Consider the following 22,306-nt stretch of genomic DNA (forward strand, 5'->3'; position numbering starts at 1 on the left):
GCAGTATACATGCATATATATGCTGTTTTAAATTTTCTATTTACTTGGGTCAGATTGCAGATTTTAAGGGGAGAATGTCACTGATGTTCGGAGTATATACTGGCATTGGGTTATTCAAGAGGAAGTGCTAAGAACTCGTTTGTAGATAGCATTCTGTCTTTTGGAATATGTCACCTTTGCTTTCCACATTCTTTTTCTGCTTCTGCTGCTATTCAGAATCCTTGGACATCTAATTGTTTAAGTGGAAATGCTGTAAATATGTATGAGAAAAACAAGCTCACTTTTGAAATTTACCCTGTTTTCAATTCACTTCACGGCATGGTAGCTAATATATATGGAGTACACTTCTCACTTCTTTAGTTAGATGAGTAGAAGAACTAAACAAATTAGCTATTTACATACAGTATCTAGTATTCTGGCTCAGTGGGTGGAGCATGTGACTCTTGATCTCAGGGTTGTGAGTTCGATATTGGGCACAGAGATTATTTTTTTAAAAATGAGATACTAAAAAAATAAAATACTTAGTCTATTCAATTTTTTTTTATCTTTCTGCCCTTTTGGTACAAATCAGATAGAATCTATTGTTGCCTTGAAACCTAAATTAAAGGAACTCGATTCCTTCTACTAAGACATGATCCAGTTTTAAACATTCAAATTCATTTTGTGCCATCAACTGCTAGAGTCACTAGAAACAACAGGCCTCTACATTCTAACTTAGGCAGCGTCCATCATTAAAAAGAAACCCAATTGCCTGTTAGAGTAGAAAGTGTGTTCCCTCTCTAATACTTGTCACCAAATTTATAGGTCTGTATCATACTGGAGTGAGAACACGTAGAGGCTTTGGGGAAGTGCTCCCCAGCTTAAAATAAGTAAATAAAAATTTTAAAAGTTGGCCGAGGAATCAAATATTACAGTAAGGGAACTTGTTTACATGTAGTTTTCTGTAGGCAGGTGGTGCCTTTTCCATCTGGAAATAAGCATTTTGTAATAAGAGCCAATCAGAATAACGTTTGGTTTTCTTCTCACGTCCATTCTTTTTTTTTTTTTTTAATTTTTTTTTTAAAATTTATTTCTAGGAGAGAGAGAGAGACAGCGTGAGCAGGGGAGGGTCAGAGAGAGAGGGAGTCACAGACTGAAACAGGCTCCAGGCTCTGAGCTGGCAGTCAGCATAGAGCCCGACGCGGGGCTGGAAACCACGAACCGCGAGATCGTGACCTAAGCGAAAGTCGGACGCTTAACCGACTAAGCCACCCAGGCGCCCCTCTCACGTCCATTCTTAATATGAAATGAGTACAAATGAATTTGCAGCATCTTAAAACCAAAGCTTTACAAGAGTCCACAGCTGAATTCTGACAAAACGTCTTTCGTAACATATGTTGGGCTAATTCTTCTCATGTTCTCGCTTGGCGGAGAAATTGGTAATGAGATACTCAGTCTGTGTATTAGGTATCTGCTGTGGGTATGTGATCCTGCTTCAGGATTTTGTTCGGGGTTCTCATTAAGCTTTGTAAGCATTCTGCTCCCAAATATATTACCAGAATTAAGCTGATTTGACAGCAGTCTGCCTCATTTGGAAGGTCAGGCATTACAGGTGTGAGGGGTCTCACTTCTCCATATCTCCTTTTAGCTGGTTGTATTTTTAAACCACGTTGGAACGAATTCTAAGCCTTAAAGGTCAACTGACAATTTTATCTTTATTAATTTTGCTCAAATTGCCTAAATACCTCCATGGCATGTTGAATGCCTTCTCTTCCTGGTTTTATGCTAGCACTGGCTCTCCCAGTTTTCAGGCCTAGAGGAAAACACGGGTCCTGTGAATTCCCTTCATTTATCACTTCTGTTCTTTGTTGTCATGTTTACATTTTTTAGGTTAAATCTCCGTGAACTTGGACCCCTGGCGTCTCATATGCGTTGGTTCATCTGGCTCATGGCAGCTGGAGGAACCATTTATGTATTTCTCTACCATGAAAAGTAAGAGAAAATAAGTTACATTGATAGTTTTAAAGTTAACTGCCTAAATTTTGTCAACATCACAACATAATTTGCTTTATATTTGCACTTCAAAATAGTAGAAATACATAAATAGAATATATATTGCTTTTAACAAATCTTTGAAACCATTTGGTGTGTGTTATTGGTATGGAAAGATTGCTATGGAAAGAACTGAGTGGCACATGTGTGATAGGATACAATTGAGGGACAATCCTCAAGCGACTGACTGGCCTTATCAGAGAACTTAGTCTCATTCTCCGTGATCTGCACTTAGCACATAAGAAAAGTAACTGCTTCTCAAGCTTTCTGTGAAGATTGAAGATAACAGAAAGGAACAACACTTATCTAGACAGGATCCCAGAAGATGTTCCAAAGTAGGATTCCCTGAGAAAGAGGATATTTGGAAAGGCATCCTAACCACAGGGCACATTTTTTAACCCATTTTTCATTGCCCATAGTCATAAACATTAAGAAATATAAAAAGGAAAGCTTACTGAGATTTAGCATCACGGCTCTAGAGGAGACCTTCAAGGTCATCTATTCCAGCTTCATGGTTAAAAAAAAAAATGAGAACATTTAGGAAGTGCATCAAATTAGCGATTCATGTAGAATTAGGACCCAAGTGTCCTATTTTTCTTATTCCATGGCTCTTTTCATTATTTCACATGCCTGAATTTGAGAAACTCACAAGCATGAAATCATTGTCCTCAAACACAGTGTATTAGCTTACCTATTGTCATTGGCAGAATGGCTCTCAGAATTGAATGTGTCATGTTTATCACAGAGTATTAGATTGTTTTCTCTTTTCAGAAGAAAATGATAGTCACTAACTTCTGACTTTGAAATTCACTTAAATGCATTTTGACCACAATTAGCAATTCTGAGTGGTGTTATGTAGTATATATAAATCTGAGAGAACAATTTGCTTCTTGGGCCCGAACCCCTAACTTCTATCCTTGGATAAAATAGAAAGTAAAGTAAAACAATTATCTTTTCTCCCTATTCCAGGCCTCCTAATGTAAAGCAAACCCACAATCCCATTCTCCCCCAGGCCCTGATAAGATTACTTCATGGTGGACTCTTGAGTATAAAACATGGAGAATGAGATGTGAGTCACCCATGGCCATTCGGTTGGGCAGATATTAGGGAGTGCTTAAAGGGTGCCAGGTACTATTCTAGGCCTTCCACATCCAAACATAAATGAAATTTGGCCCCTGCCTCCAGGGAACTTAGGGCCTCCTTTGATTAGGCTGAAATGGAAGTTAAATTTCAGTGGAGCTTATTTCTTAGTGTTTTCAGACATTCTGTACCCTCATGGGATGAGCCTTATACAGATGCAAAATAAAGAGACAGAAAAACCACATATTCTTCATTCCTTAGGGTTCCTACCGTTCCGCCACTGATAAACCCAGCCCCACACAGCATCCCTGTCTATCATGATAATTTCAGCCTCTTGTAGCTATGGACTGGAGTGATAATGAGGGCAGACACTCAGAGATTGGAAGGGGGAAAATGCATGGTGGATTGGATGCAACAGTAACTCCTTTGGGCAGAAAACATTTTCCAAGTTACATATGGAGTTTGATGCCATTTCAGTCCTGAGAGATGCTAGTTCATTGTCACTCAACCATAGTATTTTAATTAGAGCCCTAATTATCTCCTGGGAAAATATAGTTCATTGGGATAGGTTAAAGTTTGCATTTCTTTTTCAAAAGAAAAATGGGAAAGCTGGTATGGAAGTGGACTAGGTATTATAGGAATATGTAAAATTAACTGCCTTTCCATCTGCAGGTATAAGGTGGTTGAGCTCTTTTTCTATCTCACAATGGGGTTTTCTCCAGCTTTGGTGGTGACATCAATGGTAAGAAACGGCTTCATAATTTTAGTTTTTCACCTTGTTTCATTTTTAATTGCTGGGATTATTCATGTGTGGTTTTTTTTTTTTATGTTTTTTATTTATTTCTGAGAGACAGAGACAGCATGAGCAGGGGAGGGTCAGAGAGAGAGGGAGACAGAATCTGAAGCAAGCTCCAGGCTCTGAGCTAGCTGTCAGCTCAGAGCCCAACGCGGGGCTCGAACTCCCGAACCGCGAGATCATGACCTGAGCTGAAGTCGGAGGCTTAACCGACTGAGCCACCCAGGCTCCCCTTCGTGTGTGTGTTTAGATACGATACGTAGTTTTTCCAGAAATTAAGACCTGTCCATTAATAGAGACTCCAAAGAAAAAGTATGTAAATAACAAAATGCCAGCAATCTATGTTAGCTACTGTTTGTAGTTTGGAGAAGTTCTACAGTGAAGTGTGTTTCTTTCCATATGGTTATCTTCTGTATGTGTTTCTTTTGGATAACCATTCTATTCTGTTTACCCTATCCTCTCCCAAAGAGGCATGAAGTTATGGGTGGAGGGGTATTTCTGCCCGAACTGGTTGGTGTCTTAACCCTAAATCCACAGAAGTGGATAAATTTTTTGATGTCTTACAATGAAAAAACTAGAAATTACTGACTTCTTAAATCCTAAGAATTAGAAGGACCACCACAGCTCACTTGTGTGAACATTTTATTTAGTATTTCCCAAAAGTCTTTTATTTTACTTGCTTTTAAGTCATATTATTTCTCCTTAGGAAAGTGCTTTTTTTAATTTTTTTTAATTTTTTTTTTTTTTTTTTTTTTCTGAGAGACACACACCGTGAACAGGGGAGGGTCAGAGAGAAAGGGAGACACAGAATCTGAAGCAGGCTCCAGGCTCTGAGCTAGCTGTAAGCACAGAGCCCGATCCGGGGCTCGAACCCACAAACTGTGAGATCATGTCCTGAGCTGAAGTCGGACGCCCAACCGACTGAGCCACCCAGGCGCCCCGGAAAGTGCTTTTTTTTAAAACTTTGCTTGGAAAATTTTTTTTAATACTTATTTATTTTTGAGAGAGGGAGACAGTGTGAGCGCGGGAGGGCAGAGAGAGAGGGAGACACAGAATCCAAAGTGAACTCCAGGCTCTGAGCTGTCAGTACAGAGACTGACATGGAGCTTGAACCTGTGAACTGTTAGGTCATCACTTGAGCCCAAGTTGGATGCTTAACTGACTGAGCCGCCCAGGTACCCCTATCTGTTATTTTTTTTTAAGTCCATTTATTTATTTTGAGAGAGACAGCCAGCTTGAGTCAAGTTGAGGAGGGGCAGAGAGAGAATTCCAAGCAGGCTCTGCCCGATGCAGGGCTTGAACTCATGAACTGTGAGATCATGACCCAAGCTGAAATCAAGAGCAGATGCTTAACTGACTCAACCACCTGGGCATCCCTCTGTCAATTTGAAAGAAAAATGTATCATTATAGCCTTGTGATCCTGTCCAACTGGTTACTTTGTGCCATTAGCTTAGTACCATCAGCTCCAGTGTCCTATGCTCTACATTGTTTGGCATTAGCCACTATGTTGTTACTTAAGGAACTCAAACTGTGTCCAGTTTGAATTCTTTTCTCAGTCTGCAGAGGTCAGAAGAATTGTATCTACCATTTCACTCCTGAGCTCGCGGCTACATTGTAAGAATGTACAGAGCTCCTGCCCTGGTCACCAAAACACCTGTTAAAGGTTTAGGAGTTGCAGGTTAGCTTGCTTTTTTCAGTAATGTGTCTTATGAGAATGTCACAAGATGTGTTTCTTTAAGATAAGAGCTTTATGATTGCTTTCATACTTACCTAGCACTAAAAATACATATAGTTTAGTTGGTAAAGGCAACAGGGAGTAGTGAGGGGAAGGAGATGAATAATGGAAATGAGAAAATCTGCCTTGCAGGCCATGTTGTTAGAGGGCAAATCAGGACACCCAAAGCAGTATAAGCAAGGTCTGTCTGTGTAGGTTACTACTCATTAGAGTAGAACATCAAATAAATTCCCTCTGGGTACCATAAGAGCGGGTTTATCCGGTATTTTTACTAGCCTAAATCTTGGCATTTTCACAAGTTGTACAATCGTCAGTGACTAACGTTTATGATAATCAACAGGATAATCCTCANTTAAATAAGAAACTATCATAAAGTTTTTATAATGTCTTTGGGGAAAGTGTAGGCTGCTGTGGGAGCACAGGAGCCAGGCACCCGGGGAAATGGTGTTCAAGCTGATTCATAAAGACAGAAAAGGGCCTAGAGATCATAAGGATGATGCATGTGGAGTAGCAAAGAATCTGTCATGAAGGGAGCCCCGAGAGGGGAAAGCACCAACACCTTTGAAGAACTGAAAATAGTTCATTGTTTGGAACATGAGTGTGTGTAGCTGTTTGAGTGTGCCTCTGTGCATGAGGTTGGTAAGTATTCAGGTAGCACAAGTCTTGTGATAAAACTGGAAAGCTAGACAGAGACCAGATCAAAAAGAAACTCATAAGCCATGTGAACTAACAAACAGTAAGTAAGACAGGACACTCTAAGCTTTGGTTCTGGTCAGAACCAAATAACTTATTCTTATGTCATAAAGAAGGATATAAAACTGGAAAAAGTAGATGAAACAACTGTTTCTTGGTATTAGACCACAGACACAGGACGGTATTCCTTGAGGGACTAGAAACCAAAAGATGAGCTTCAAATCCACCCCCGTTTTCTCCCTGGGGATGCTTTCCAAACTGCGACAAAAGAAAGTAGAGCCAGAAAACAGCAGTCAGGGTGGAGGAAACAGAAATCAGCATCTCAGCTCCTGAGCCTGCTACAGTCTTGGGGTGGGATCCTGGAGAGGAGGGAACTTACAGAGAAGCGTCTCCAGAAATCTGCAAAGGCGTTTCCCAGAGTCCTTGCTCAGACACTAAGCTGGATCCGTGCAGGGCAAGACTCTGCATGCCCTGGCCAAGAGCTGTTGGAAAGCTGTGAGATAAGCAGAGATTCCAGAGGTCTGGTGCTGGCAGATGTCAGAGTCCACAGCCAGCATGGCCATGCTGAACAACTCAGGTGTTCAACTGAACCTAGCAAGCTGACCTTCATGTCTTAGGAGAAGAACTGCTCTAGGTCTAGAGTCAGGACTGCCCTGCAATTGCCACAGCAGATATACCTGATCCTCTGTACATAAACTGCCTGCCAGAACAAAACTCAGCATTCCTGAAAGGAAGACCACAAAATCTACTCTAACAGCTTACATTCATTTATCCAAACAAATGTTACTAGATAAACAAGAAGCAAGAAAAGGTGACACCACACACCTAAGGAAAAACAAGTCAATAGCAACAGATCCAGGACAGAGATGTTGAATTTTACATACAAGGACTTTGAAACATAATGAGCAAACAAATGAAGAATCTCAGAAAAGAAATGGAACTATAAAAAGGAACCAAGTAAAAATTCTAGATTTGAAAATGGTATGTTAAGAAAAAAATTTGTTGGAGGGTTTAACAACAGATTAGATACTGCCAAAGAAGAGATCTATGAACTTGAAAATGCGTAGACATGCTACAGACTGGGGGAAAATACAGTAGCTTTCTCTATACGTATCTGGTAAAAGAGATGTATATGAAATATATAAAACATTCCAAATGAGTAACAGTTAATCTTATAAAAATGAGTAAAACACTTGAACAGGCACTTCACAAAGAAATGTACTCAATTATCCAATAGGCCCTTGAAAAAAGTGCTCAACACCATTAGTCATCTTGGAAAACCTCAGTGTGCTACCAGAATATACCCTATAGAACTGTTAAAATTAAAAAGACTGACAACACCAAAGTCTAGCAAAGATGTGCAATAACCGGAACCCTAATTCATTGTTCGCAGAAGTATAAAATGGTATAACTGTTTTGGAAAATTGTTCAGTAGTTTATTATAAAATTAAGCATAAGTTTATGACTCAACAGGTACTACCCATCAGAAATGAGAACATATATATAAAAAGACCTCCATAAGCCTCAGATAGGAAGAATTGATAAACAAGTTATATTAAATAAATCAAGGGAATGCTAAGTAATAAAAAGGAAGGAATGATTGGTATACATAAGCACATGCAAGAATCTCACGAATACTATATTAAGCAAAAAAGCCAGACACAAAAATACACATACATTATAATTCCATTTATGTGAAGTTCTAAAACAGATAGACTTAGTCGGTGGTAATAGCAGTAAGAACAGTGGTTACTTTGGTGGAAGAGATTGTCCAGGATTGGGAAGGGAGTGTTGGTGTAGTTATCTATGTTGATAGGCGTATGGGTTAGATAGGTATATGCATTTATTAAAACACCTGGTGTTCATGTAATATTTATGCATTACACCCTGAGAATTAATTATCAATTTAAAAAATGGCCCACCCCCCCACCTCCCCCACACACAAAAAAGAAAGAATGTAAGTTCAAGAACCAGACCACCTTGGTTCAAACCTCATTCTGACACTTAAAAACTACGTGGCCTTGAGCAAATTATGAAACCTCCCTGTGTCTTAGTTTTCTCATCTGTAAAGTTGGAATAATAGTACCTAATTTAGGGTTGTGGAGGTTAACTGAGAAAATATATGGAAATGCTTCCAACAGTACCTGGTGTACAGCAGCACAGTAATGACATGGGTCATGATGAAAACGTGTTTTAGGATTAACTATGATCTGGTTCTTTGAAAGTTGATAAGTTAAATGTGGTATCTTAGGGAACTGTCTATTAACAGAATGTATGGCAGAACCAGCCTGTATACTTGGCTTGGTCTCTTGCTTATTGTTTTAGCAGGAAAAAGAGAAGAGTGGTATCTTTTGGGCAGTGACCAGCTCTATGACTTTGTTCAGGCTTCTTCATTCCTGTGGTTTTACTCTCATCTCTAAAATGAGGAGGTTGTGTTATGTTAGATGAGTGACTTTTACTATTTAGGAAATATATGCTTCCTTAAGAACATGATGAATACTTTCTAGAAAAAAAATGCCCCTAATGCACGTACTTGAGGATTTTGTATAATTAATGGATATTAATTGCTTTGTGACCTTTAGGAAATAATAAATGTGTGGTATTGGAAATTTTTTGGTTTGTTTTTAGTTTGCTTTTGATAAAAATCAGTCTGGCTGACTTTCCATCTTACCAAGGTTAATGAAAAATCTGGAATCAGTCAATTTGGTTTGGCTCCTTCCCCATCTTTTGATCCTACAAAAACCATGGGGGCTTATGTGAACTTTAAAGAAAGGATTGATCCTCCCCTGTGTCCCTGGGTCCTCATCCCTGGTTCGTAGCCCATGATTGTCCATTGCTGCCACTGTCTAGGCACATGGGGCCGCTTCACGTTGGTGGCTGCCTTAGAGCTTTCCCACGCTCCCTGCGGGACTTGGCTGCAGTCCAAAGCTCCAGGACTCACAGGTTGCAGTCATCAGTGCCCAGGCCTCTGGGACCCCCACACACCCGTCCCCTTCCAGGGCCTCGCCACAGTCTGGTTTAGGTTTCCACCACCTTGCAGAACCTGAGACTTTTCTATTCCTAGTCCTCAGGAATCCAGGGGACTGGCTGGTTTCATCAGCCCCCCAAGCCCTGCCTCTGTTGTCCTCCCCCCATTCCCACAGACCGGTTTAATTTTGAAGATGGGCTGAGGTCTTCGAAAACCAAGAGCAACCTAAAAATTCTCTTTTGTGTTAAAGCACAAAACTTCTTGCTAAGCTAAGAAACGCCCAGGCTTATAGACAAAAAGCCCTGGCAACATCTAGAAGGTCAGGAGGTATGTTATCCTTACACGCTCTCTGATCTCCGAGGTCACGTGTAGCTCTGATTTTCCCGTGTCAGCCATAAGGAAGCCGTAAGCTCACACAAGCAGGGAGAGTCTCAGAAAAGCAATTGGTGTGGTCCAGAGTTTAAGGAGGATAAGGGAAGTGAAACTCCAGGCTGAGATGTAAATTCTGAATGGAGTGGTGTGGCCATGCCTTAGTAGGGAAGAAAGCTTTAAAGGAGAAGATGAAAGCCAAGGATTATACTTTATTAAAATAAATTCTCCGTGCCTGGATATGATTATAATCTGCTTCAACATGCTATAGATGGGTAGAGCATGGGTCCCGTAACCCGACTGCTTGCTCCGGTCAAGATGGTCAACCCCCAGGGTAAATCCAGGTTGATGGATGAGAGTCTTTTAAGTTCATGATTACAGACCAGGATTCAGTCTGTGCAGCTACTTCATTGTCTAGAAAATCAGCAGGCTCAGGGGGAATTGCAATTATCTCTTTAGTTTGTCACATCGAGTAACATCAAAACCTTTCTTTCCTCTGTTGACAGAATAACACTGATGGACTTCATGAACTTGCCTGTGGGGGCTTAATTTATTGCCTGGGAGTTGTGTTCTTCAAGAGCGATGGCATCATTCCGTTTGCCCATGCCATCTGGCACCTGTTTGTGGCCACGGCAGCTGCAGTACATTACTATGCCATTTGGAAATACCTTTATCGAAGTCCTACAGACTTTATGCGACATTTATGACCAATCTGTACTAGGTCTCGAAACCAGTATTATTTCAATTATGGCACTTGGGAGTGGGGTAAGAGCTGAAAGTTGCACAGAGGAAAAAAGACAAACAAACGAAAGACAACTGCACTGACTTTCTTTATATCTTCTGAATATAATTACTGTGAAAGTATAAAAGCTATGTTCTGGAATTCTCCTCACAGCAGATAAATAAGGTAGTGAATCAATTATTCATTCCATTCCACTATCATGAAGGACTCTGGATAGACTTGGCCAACTGATGTTTACAAAACAGAATTTTGTATTTTAATTTTACAGATTTTACTACATGATTTTTCTAAATTAACTAGGTCAGGTTGTAAAAGTCAGTGCAATAACAAAGCTTCCTTTTTAAGAGAAAATTGTTTCTATCACTTTCCCATTAACTGTGTGAAGAATCATGGACAGAACTTACACTACTTTTACCATGTTTCATCTTGGCATAACATGGTTATTTTTTAAATAGAAAGTTTCGTTTTTTGTAAATTTTTAAAGACTGTTTCATTGAAGCGCACCTCTGCAGTTCCTCATTCATGTGAATTTTTGCAGCAAGCTGTCAACATTCCACAAATGAACAAACATTATACCTCTTCTGAGAGTTTTATTAAGCATAGAGAAATTGCCAATTTTTAAAAACTGCGGTTTTCCAAACTTTTCTGCCAACCTCTGACTGAATTCCATGCTGCTTTGGGCCATATACTTGACCTAGTTTGGTTTACTAGTGATGGAAAAGTATTTTGATATCATTAACTTTTTCAAAAGACTCAACTTTTTCTCTATGCCTTTGCCATGTGTTCTTCAGGGTCCCTTTCAACGCTGGATGAATATTCACGTCTGTATTAGGATAGTATTATTGGAGCGTTCATCCACTGGAGACCCCTGAAGAGTGTTATAAATTACAGTGAATAGTGGCATTGCCTGTTTGGTGCCCGTCAGTTAAGTCATTGTCACTTAGCTTACTATTATCGGTTTGATATTCTGTCTTCTGTTGTGGAACTAGACGCACAAATTCACATTCCTATCTTGCCCCTGCATCTCCTGATTTACTTTGTTTCTTTTCCGTAGAAGAATATTTAAAGCATTGTTTGACAGATAGAAACTCATGCATCTGTTGTTCATGGGTTATATCCTAGCTCAGTGGAGTGGTATTTAATATATTATTTTTGGTTTTTGCCCTCAGTGTCTTATATTAAGATTAATTTTAGTTGCTTTGTTTATTATTAACCTCCTGTTGGTGTTTTAATAAATGAAATACCTTGCCTTAGATTGGTGCTGATATTGACTGTTTGCAAGTATTGGGTTTTAATCAGTGGAATAGTTGGTGTGATGAAACATTTAGGCTTACTCATTGAAATTTTGTACTGATGCAGCTTTCAAAAGAGGGTTTATTTTGGGTGTGCATATTTAGAACTCTCTGATTTGGGTGAATTACATGGGAATGAAGAACAGAAGAACTGGTATTTGCTGGTGAATTCTTAAACAGGCAAGGCGCTCAGTGATAACACCAACCAGACCACCCCTACCTGCATGATTCTGAACATCCTGATGCCTGTGGTTTTGTGTGTATTCTGTTTTTAATATATTAACTTTTGTGAATTTAAAGTCTGCTCGAAAGTAACACTGTCAAAACCACTAAAATGTATGTAAAAAATTGTGCTGTAGACTAGAATAAACTTGTTACTTGGACTTGTTCCACTGTCTCTGAATTCGATGACTGCGGAGATGATAATGCATTTTTGAGAGCTTGAGTTCATCTAGCGTTGTAATCTGTGTACTCCACCTTTTTTCTTTTTCTTTTGAAAAGTCAGGATGAAAAGAGAAACAAATGTGCCCTGTCCTCTAGAACTTTCCAGTCCACTTTTTAATCATGGAAACGCCAGAGCCAGCTCAAACATTAAAATCAGCACATGTTTTCAGTTCAAAATATGCTAAAGATTGTAAATTTTATAAACGATGTATCTTTATGAAGGGTTTAGCGTGTGGAAGACACTGCGGGGTTGAGGTTACACACTTTCTATAAGCAACGAAACCTACGTCGCATCGCAAACAAGTGTGAATGACGGAGCTCACTCCCTTTTCCACCTTTTCTGTAGTCAGAGGTTTCGAATCCTCCCTCCAGAGTCAGGGAGCTGGGACAGGTACACAGGTCTCTCCTGCTTCCAAGCCTCTAACTCACGATATCCCACTGCATTTTTAAAGCCAGCAAAAACAAACCAGTCAAGAAACTTGAACTGAAAATTCATCTGCTGTGGCCATGGGAAGGAAAACACTATTCACGCAGTGTACCACCTCAGTAAACCCTCAGGCAACCCTCCATCAAGCCTAATTTTGAAGACCAAGTATCTTGAAGCATTATTATTCCCTATAGTTCTGTCCCCTAGTCCCACCAGTGTAAAACCTCATCTATTTCAAGAGCACCGCCCACTCCTGTGCTCTCCACTTTCTTGATCAATATCTTCAGCCTAAAATTATTTTCTGAAGACCAAACGTACCTAGATGCCCCCCCCTTCACTCGTGTGTCCCAAACTGAGATCATTATCTTTCCTTATCCGCCCACTGCCAAGCCCATTTCTCTGAAGTTCCCTATCTTAGCTTATGGCATGGCCAGAGCCACCCATCCATCCTTGATTTGTGTCACCCTCCGATCTATGCAGTCAGCCAGAGCTGTCACCTCTGCCTCGGTCCCCACACCCTGATCTGCTTCCTCATCCCCTTTCCCACTGCAAGGCGCTACCAAGTGCTAGTGAGCCGCCCTCGGACTGCTGAGGCCCCCGCAACGTATCCCTGCCACTACCCACGTCCCCCTATCCCCACTACCCATGTACCCCTGCTCCTGGCTCCACCCCTTGAACAAGCACAGCCTCCACCCCGCAAGTGGCATTATCTTCCCAAAACAGAATCTAAGCATGGCTTCTCCCTGCTTTAAAAACTTCCACTGACTCTTAGCCTGTACGACTCGGGCCCACCCCCTAAGCATGGTGTCTTCACATGCTGATCCCTGATCCTCCCTCTCCGACTAAAGCCCACAAGGCACCAGCCCCACCACCTTCCTCCTCAACAGCGTGCCCTCCCGGTGCCTTGGCAACTGCTCTTTGTGGCTACTGTCCCTCTGGCCACAGTACCTTTATCCCAGCCTTTCTCCTACTCTGGCAAACATTTCCGCATTCCCAGCTGCCATCAGATGCCCTCCTCTCTGGCTGCACAGCACTGATACAGCGGCTCCTGTCATGTGCTGGGGCTATGTTTGCTTGTCTGCTCCTTCTGGTCCTGGGGCTAGGCTCCCTCAAGGCAGAAGCTGAGTCTCCTCCACCTCTGCTCCACTGTGGTCTAGCACTGGGCTTCCCAGAGGGGTGCAGTGGGCAAAAGGGGGAGAGGGAGGGAGGTCAGAGGAGAAAGACGACGATGAAGTATGTTTAGGACAGACCTGGTTTGGACCAAGTACCTCTTGTCCAGCGTGAACACTGTAGCAGGCTCTCCCCGCCTGTCTGGAGCTGACTATTTCTAGCTCCCTTGGTCTGACTGGCTTCCCTGACCAATGGTCAGCTAGGATGTTCCCAGCAAGCAAAAAAGTGGATGAGAAATTGTCATGGAAATATTAGATAGTGTGTCCAAAATAAGGGAAAAACTCCAACCTTATTTATTGAAGCTTCCAGAGAACCAACTATAGCAACGATTTATAAGCCTGGAAAATTATTTTACCTCCCTTACTTCCCGTAGGTCCTCTTTTTCTGAAAATATTAATAAAATTTAAAAAAATAGCACTCAGTTTTGCAACCCTTAAGCTTTAGTGTAGATGGAAGTCAAAAAGCAGCAACCTTAACATAACTTTTAAATATTATTTCGTATATTTTTACTCTGAAAATACATAAAACACTTGGGAAAACAGAGCATGGAAAAATTTTGAATTACCCAGAGTCCACTCATCCTAATATATTTTCATGTATTTCCTGTAAATCTCCCTTCTCCCAATGTATAGGACTTGGCTTTTGTTCTATATGGTTGTAAATATGCCATATATGTAATTTTGTATACTGCTTTTTTTCTCCACTTATTTTATCATAAACACGTAAGAAATATTATATAGTTTTCATAGCCAGCATTTTCAATGGCTTCATGTTTTTTCCTGAACTGGATATGCAGCCTATGTTGCTTAATCATTCACTTAATTTGGGATCTTTATTTTTATTTTATTTAAACAACTTTTTTTATTATCCATTTTTGAGAGAGACAGACTGTGAGTGAGGGAGGGGCAGAGAGAGAGAGGGAGACACAGAATCTGACGCAGGCTCCAGGCTCTGAGCTGTCAGCACAGAACCCCACATGAGGCTGGAACCCACAAACTGCTATATCATGACCTAAGCCAAAGTCGGACGCATAACCGACTGAGTCACCCAGGCACCCCAATTTTGGATTTTTAGATTTTTCTAGTTTTTATTATAAACAGTTCTGCAGTGACTTCAGCGCACAGCTTTGTCCACATTTGTGATTGGGTCTGTAAGGTAATAATAAACAGTTGAGGGCTTCCCATACATTGGGGACTGTGCTCGCTTGCATGGATTATCTCCTTTAGCCTTTATAAAATAAAAATCCTTATGGGTAGATAATTTTATTAGCCCCATTTTACAGAGGAGGAAACAAGCACAGATGAATGAGTGTCCTTGTCCAAGGTAAGCGGCAGAACTGGACAAAACCCAGGAAGCCTGGAGTCTATTTTCATTCTCAGGAGTGCAGATCCTGGTTTAAAGGTTTCCTAATGAGTCTACCCAAGGGAAGACCTCTTAAAAATAAAACCCATTCCAAACCTCCACATTTTTACTGGGTGTCTCTGGGTTATGTCTACTCTTCTATGCCAATTAGATGAAGAGTGGAATAGGACTATCTCCAAATGAAACTGACCACAAAGAGGCTGGTTCACCTCCCTCCTTGTGAAGCCAAATAAAGTTTCCCAGGAGGGCCGAAGGAATGTTTTTCCTTTAACAGGGTTAGAATTACTGCATTCATGCCTTTCTGCTGCTTTTGCTATTTTAAATAGATAGTGCCAACATGTTCTTACGTTCTGTGCCATTGCCACCTACATCTCTGCAATGTATCAGTGATGTTATTTTTCCAAGAGACAGTGCCACTGTGCACTCGAGCCGCTTTGCAAGGCGAGTTAAGCTATTCTCATCAGGAGCCTGTTCACCTCCCATTTTCCTACACAGCTCATTATCCCTCAGACTTGCGCTGCAGGCAGAAGGCTTAAGCTCAAATAGACTGGCTGGGCTTAAGAAGACTTTGGGAAAATATGCTTTAGAGCCTCACTTACCTCATCTCCTCGGAGAGGTCACTGGTCTTCTCGCCATTCTGTGCCAGGCCAATCTTGGTATGCCCCACCAAATGTGTCCATCACTGAAAAAGTCAGGAAAATGTTTTCATCAAGAGGATTTAGTTCTCTTAAAGTCACGAGTGTTTTCTGAAGCCCATCTGGGAGCTGTGTGTTGAGTTGGCATGGACTCATCAGCCAGCCTGTGACAGATTGGGTGAGTTTAGGCAAGTTACAGATTACCTTCGAGCCTCAGTTCCTATCTGCAAAAGGGGTATAGCACTTCCCTCACAGCACAGTCATAAGGATTGAATAATCAACCAAAAATGTCTGGTTTATGCATTCTGGCATATGATTGGCACCGGATAAATGTTAACCCTCTTCCCATATGGCCAGACTTTAAAAGTTATGGTTATAGCCCACCTGCAGAGATTTTTCATGCAAAATCAACCTGAAGGAAGAGTTTCGTTGCACTTGAAAATATCTTGTGATCTTTTAGCTCTTAAAAGTGGTCCGGGGTCGGGATACCTGAGTGGCTCAGTCAGTAGAGCATCTGACTTCAGTTCAGGTCATGAGCTCACAGTTTTTGAGTTCAAGCCCACATCAGGCTTACTGCTATCGGTGCAGAACCTGCTTTGAATCCTCTGTCCCCTGTGCGCACTCTCTCTCAAAAACGAAAATAAAAACTGGTCCTGGGTCAAGCTATGGCCAAGGCTATCCTAAGACATATGGTCACCCCAGATGTTCTAATGATTTTCTCCCCTTTGTAGCAAATATTCACTATTTCTTGAGATAGAAGCTGAGCACTACATGGAAAACAAGAGAAAAGAAGGAAACTGTATAGTTCTCCTTTTGTGCCCAGATGGAAACGTGCGTACTCCACTTAGTCAGACCAAAGTGTAGTTAATTGGACCCACACTCTTTGGACAGCAATTGGTCACCATCTGCTGTTCTGTGAGTATGCCTCTTGGGAGACTCACCCACCAGACCCATCCTTCGTGGGTAACTCATTGAAGAGTTATTTCTAACTACGGTGCTATAATGTCTTCTCATTTTTGGTGATATGGTAGAGTCCCTTAGTCACACATTCATTCAACGGATATTTTGGGGGTATCAGGTATGTGCCGGTCTAGACATTAGGGATGCTATAATGCAAAACCAAGCAAACAAAACCAAACCAAACAAAAAACTGAAAACCCTGCCTGTTGCTCTGATTCTCTGTCCTTCCTCCCTTTATCTGGATTTGAGGCCTTGTAAATTTTTGTGGGTCTGGTTTTGGACACCATCCAGATGCCCATAGCCAGTGAACGTCAGGGGACAGTGTGTACAGACAAGTAGAACATGATGATGATCAAGCTAGCCATTCACAGGGGTGCCTTACTTTGTGCAAAAGTCTGCCGGGCTGACTCCGAATTCCCTGTCTGATTCAGCTCTTGCTTTGGAGAAAACTGAAGAAACTCATTATTTAAAGGAACCCTGTGGTCCATTGTGTCCTCAAATGTATACTCTGCCAGCCTGAATGACAGCCCTCTGTTCAGCAGGACATGTGTTAAACATGTCAGGTTCCTCTGAAGCAGAATTTACCTCGCCTCCCAGGCAGGGAATGATGACTGCGAAATCCCTGTTTGGGCCAAGATGTTTTCCTCCTCGTTTGCAGCATCTGGGATGCCTCCAGCCCCTCAGTCATTCACCGCAGTCCTGCAGTGAGTCACACACGTGTCAGTGGCCAGGGATCCAGTACTGAGTAAAGCCTCTGCCCTCCAGGCTCCTCCAGTCTCCTGGGGAGAAGGACAGACTGGGTACAAATTAGCAATTATAATGCAACATAATCACAGTGTTTGTATTGGATGCTATTATTGGAGGAGGAAGCGATTAACTCTCCCCAGGGGAGTCCGAGTCCTCCCTAGGCCGTATTTCAGCTTCCACTTGAAGGGTGAGTGAGGAATTACCCAGAGGGGAGACATGAGGGGGCAGTGGGTGGACACAGGGTCGGGGAACAACATTCCAAGCATAGGAAGGAGCATGTGCAGCAGCACGTGGCAAGGGGAGGTAGAGCAGGCTCAGGAACAGCAGGAGGTGCCCTCGGAAATGCTGCATGGGATGTGTGGAGACTGGAGTATCTATTCAGTGCCCACCGAGGGACGAGGGATGCTTATATAGGAGCCTGTGTGTATATATATGGAAGATGATCTTGTATGCACATGAATTTTTCTGCAGCAAACTCTGAATCCTGGATGGGCTTCCTTGTCCCAATATTTCTGGGCTTCCTTTTCCTTTGTTCCACCCCTCACAGCCACATAACACCATAGAATTCTTATGGAAGGCAACTATTTCATGGTTCATCTGAATGAATCCCTGTGGTACTGTATTAAAATTGAAAGAACACATGGTGAAGTACATTATGAATTAGTTGGATGGATCATCCGTCCTTCGGGATTATTATCCTTTCCCATTGACGTAGGTAATCAAGATCTGAGGGTATTTGTGGAGACCTTCATCTGGGTGTCCAGTTCATTCAGCAAAGAATGAGCTCCTCCTACGTGCCAGATGCTGGTCCGATTGTTAGGGATACAGCAGTGAACAAAACGGTTATACATCCCTGCCTCATGGGACTGACATTCTTGCTGGGGGGAAACAGACTATAAATAAAATGTCTAAGTAAAACGTCTCGTATGTTTTAATAAGTGCTGTGGAGAAAAATCAATCAGGAAAAAGGCAGAGGAGATTCTGGGCAGCGGTGTGGATGTGAGCTCATAAATAGGGCCCTTGGGGAAGGCTGCACAGAGAAGGGGGAGGTGTGGCTAAGGACCTTGGCCACAGAGACACCTGCTGGCAAAGGCATTCCAGCAGAGGCCACAGTAAATGCCTGGCACTGAAAACCCCTGACTTGAGTATTTTGAGTGAGCAGAGAGCAGTCGTGGCTATGAGGCCACAGGGGTAAGAAAGACTCTCTCCTTCAACCAAACTTGAGTTAGGCTCCTTGAATCCTCTTTCTGACCAGCCCCTGACCTTGAGCTCTGTCCTTGGCCCATTTAGTTCAAGTTTAGCAAGTATCCTGCTGTGTCAGTCAGCGAAAATGCCCCTATTCTCAGTAGCGAATGAAATTTCTCATTTTCCATCATTGATATAACCTTGGCTTGACTTCAGTAAGACTCTTCCTAGCCTTGATGTTGCCTCACTAATTTCTCACTGTTTCTTGGCTATGGATTCCCTACTTGTCCTGGTTATATTCAGAGTTGAACTGAATCTCCCCCCTACTCCAAAACTCCACTGCTGTAGCCCGCCCCCGTCTCCCCACCCCCGCTGCAGATAAAGTCCGCCTTCCCATCTTTAACAAGCATCATGGACAACTTTTCTTTACCAGAGATACTGAATGGTAGATACACAGGCCTTGGAAGCCACCATATGGTCCACAGGCACATGTGTGGGGTGTTATTAGTGGTGGAATTCTTTCTGGAATCTTTCATCTCTGGGTGTTAGAAAGATCCCAGCATCTGGACTTTGAAACATGAGGAGAACTGGACCCCTAAATAGTGGAAAGGACGTGGTCAACTTGACTTGAGTCAGTTTATTTTGAAAATTTAGACGATAAAAAAAGAAAAGGAAAAGGAAATTCAAGATGATAGTAATAGGACCAACCTCAAGAAGTTGGTGGAACACTGTATAAATGTTTATTTAAAAATGAGCACCAATCTTAAAGATAAAAAGCGGACCAATGTATTCTTAAGCAGCCTTGAATTGTCCAACTGTTTTAGAGGAGAGATATTCTTCTTAGTAACTGGTAGGGAGCTGAAGGCACCTGCCTGACCTCCCTCCCTTCTCAATCCTCTCTAGGCTGGCCTGGGCTCTTTTGAGAGAAAGCATCTTTGTGCATTCTCTCTCCCGCCCTTCTCTCTCCTGTACACTGGTTTAACTTATTCATGTGGAGCCTCAGTGGCAGGAATGGTACCCTACATCTGGCCCAAGTTTTTCTTCTTCGCTCATCAACTTTAGGACCTCGAGCCAGTCAGAGATAAAAGGCTGGCTCTCCACAGATGCTACGCACTGTTGTGGTTCTTCACTGATGTGTTTTGGGGGTTGTGACCTGGCAACCAATGGAGTGGTAAGTGATTTGGCTGTGCTGAGCCTTGATTTCATCATTTTGAAAGGGAGGCTTGTGCTCTCAGCCTCAAAGAGCTATGGTGAGATTACTTGCATCAAGCACCTAACACAGGACCTGCCAGTCCCTCAGTGCTGAATTCCATTCCCAGCAATTCTTCATCAGAGGTGCCTGGAAGATTATGCAAGAGCCCTTGGCTATGAGTTAGGGCAAAGGGGTGCAGGCAGATTGCTCTTCTGCTCAGTTCCATTCATCCTGTGTGAGTGGTGGCCCTACACCCAACCTGGATTCTTGTCCAGGTGCATCTGCCACAGGGTGCTTGTGCTACCAACCAGGTCTTCCCTGGCCCCGTCTTAGGGCCTGTATCGTTCTTATCCTCTCTGAGGAACTTGCTGGTACGTCTACTCTCCCTTCTATCTCCCCAGTCCTGGCCTCCCTGACATTGTTGTGTCCTGGTTTCCCCCCAACCTCCCCAAATTTCTGGTCTGAGTCTTTTTTTCCCCCAGCTCCTCCCCCTCTACTGGTCCTTAAATATTGGTTCCGCAGGTTTCTCCTCAGCCCTCGAATTCTCAGTGACCTCACCTACATGCATAGTGAGGGTCTCTAGCGTCACACTCTCCTGTCTCCCAAGTTCTTAAACCCATTTGCCCACTGACTATTTTCACATGGATGTCCCATGCCCACCTCAAAGTCAGTATCATCCACCCACCCCATCCACCTTATCTCACCTGCCCCACTCCATCTGCCTCATCTCCCCCACTTCATCCCCTCCATCCCATCCACCCCATGCCAACCACCCCATCTCCCTCATCCACCCCATCCCATCTACCCCACCCACCCCATCCACCCCATCTCATGCACCCCATCTACCCCATCCCATCCACCTCACTCAGTCCATCTCACACACCTCTCATCTAGACTACATTTCTACCTGAGTGCTCTTTCTAAAATGAGACTCTGGTCTGATTCTCTAATATAGTTCCTCTTCTTCAAGATAAGCTTGGTGCTGGCTCTGGTATCTACTAACCTGTGTGGACTCACCTCTTCCCACTCCCAGGTACCCTCCAGCCAATCAAGAGGCTTATTATTCTTCAAATCTTCTACTGATTTATCGTGCCTCCATGCCTCTACACATGCTGTTCCATCTTCCTGGATGCCCTCCCTGCTTTCACCTTCCTCCATCCACCCCTCAAGTCCAAATTCAAGTGTTACCTCTTCCTGAAAGTCTTTTCTGACTCTGATGGGTTTAGAAAGGGCTCCTTCTTCACATTCTCCACAGGAATTCCACTGTGACAGTTATTAATCACACTGCATTATGCTCATCTGATCCCCACGACAACCCTCAAGGTAAAGGCAGGATACAAATCTCTGTACTGTTGATCCTTGAGAGGTTCTTGACGCATAAGATCTACTTAGAACATGCTTATTCTTATGCTTATTATAAGTGAATGAATGAATGATTAAATGGACACTTGATGGTCAATGGCATCCTTTTGTTAAAAGAAACTGGAGACCAGGTTGTCAGATGTGTCTTGACATCTTCACAAATGACAGCAGAGAGAGAGCCTTGAGCCAGGTTCAACTCCAGATAGCCTCCCTCCCACCACCCAGTGTCTGTCTGGGCCACCTCTCCCTTCCATCTTATAAAGTTCAGCTCAAGCAAAACAAAATTGAGAAAGTAAAACTTTTTTTTTAATTGCAATGCTGAATTAAAATGACCCACACTCCTTGAGATTACCTGTTCTTTGAGATTATGCTTTGCCCCTTAGCATGGATGACCAAGACTGACCCCATCTCTTTTTTACATCAGAGCCAACAGATAACACCTTATGGGATGAAGGCTGTGTCAAACTTACCAGACCAACCAGGAGGCATCCTGGAGACGTGGAAAGAGTGCCAGTTTCAAAAGACCTGGGGTCCCATTCCAGGCAGGATCCATCTAGAACCACTAAAGTCCTTCCAGCTTTAATTCCTGGGCAGTAGAGGGCCATAGACTGTAGCCACCCACAACCCAGGTGATTCTGAGGAATGCTGTGATCATAATATCTTCCAGCTTGAGACATTCCTCTTTGGAAGTGTTCTAAGTACCTTCCTGGATATCACCTTGCCTTCTTTTGCAGTTTCTTGGGAGGCCATTTGGTGACAAATGTTCTAATTTCTCTGTTACAGTTGGAAAAAGTGAACCTCCTAGGAGGTAAATAATAACCCAAGATCACACAGTGAATTGGAGATCAAGCCAGGACATGCATCCGGACAGAAATAACTTCTGAACGGCCACTCTACTAAGCCTTCTACGAAACATCATCTGCTCTTTATTTAAGTCTGGGGGAAAATTAAATTTGGGAAAAAAGAATAGAAGCGTAATTAAAGGATCTGGCAAGAGAATATAAAACCCTGAGGGAACAACTCATTCCTTTGTGCCTTTTTTTTTTTAGCTGCTTGAGCACACACATGATTTTTCTTATTCTTTATTCCCAAATGTTCTTTTTTTTTTTTTAAGT

At 42.4% G+C, this 22,306-nt stretch overlaps 1 protein-coding gene across 1 annotated transcript in view; it reads left to right on the plus strand.

The window, feature by feature from the left end:
- Nucleotides 1-12,095, plus strand: part of MMD (monocyte to macrophage differentiation associated) — a 26,578-nt gene extending 14,483 nt beyond the window's left edge. The window contains exons 5-7 of the mRNA XM_077762874.1: nt 1,870-1,971; nt 3,784-3,853; nt 10,180-12,095. Of these exons, the coding sequence (XP_077619000.1) occupies nt 1,870-1,971; nt 3,784-3,853; nt 10,180-10,380 (373 nt within the window). The 3' untranslated portion in view covers nt 10,381-12,095. The remainder of the gene's footprint in view (nt 1-1,869; nt 1,972-3,783; nt 3,854-10,179) is intronic.
- The last annotated feature ends 10,211 nt before the right edge of the window (nt 12,096-22,306 follow it).

This window comes from Crocuta crocuta, unplaced genomic scaffold (assembly GCF_008692635.1).
Source record: "Crocuta crocuta isolate KB4526 unplaced genomic scaffold, BGI_CrCroc_1.0 scaffold144, whole genome shotgun sequence".
NCBI lineage: Eukaryota > Metazoa > Chordata > Mammalia > Carnivora > Hyaenidae > Crocuta > Crocuta crocuta.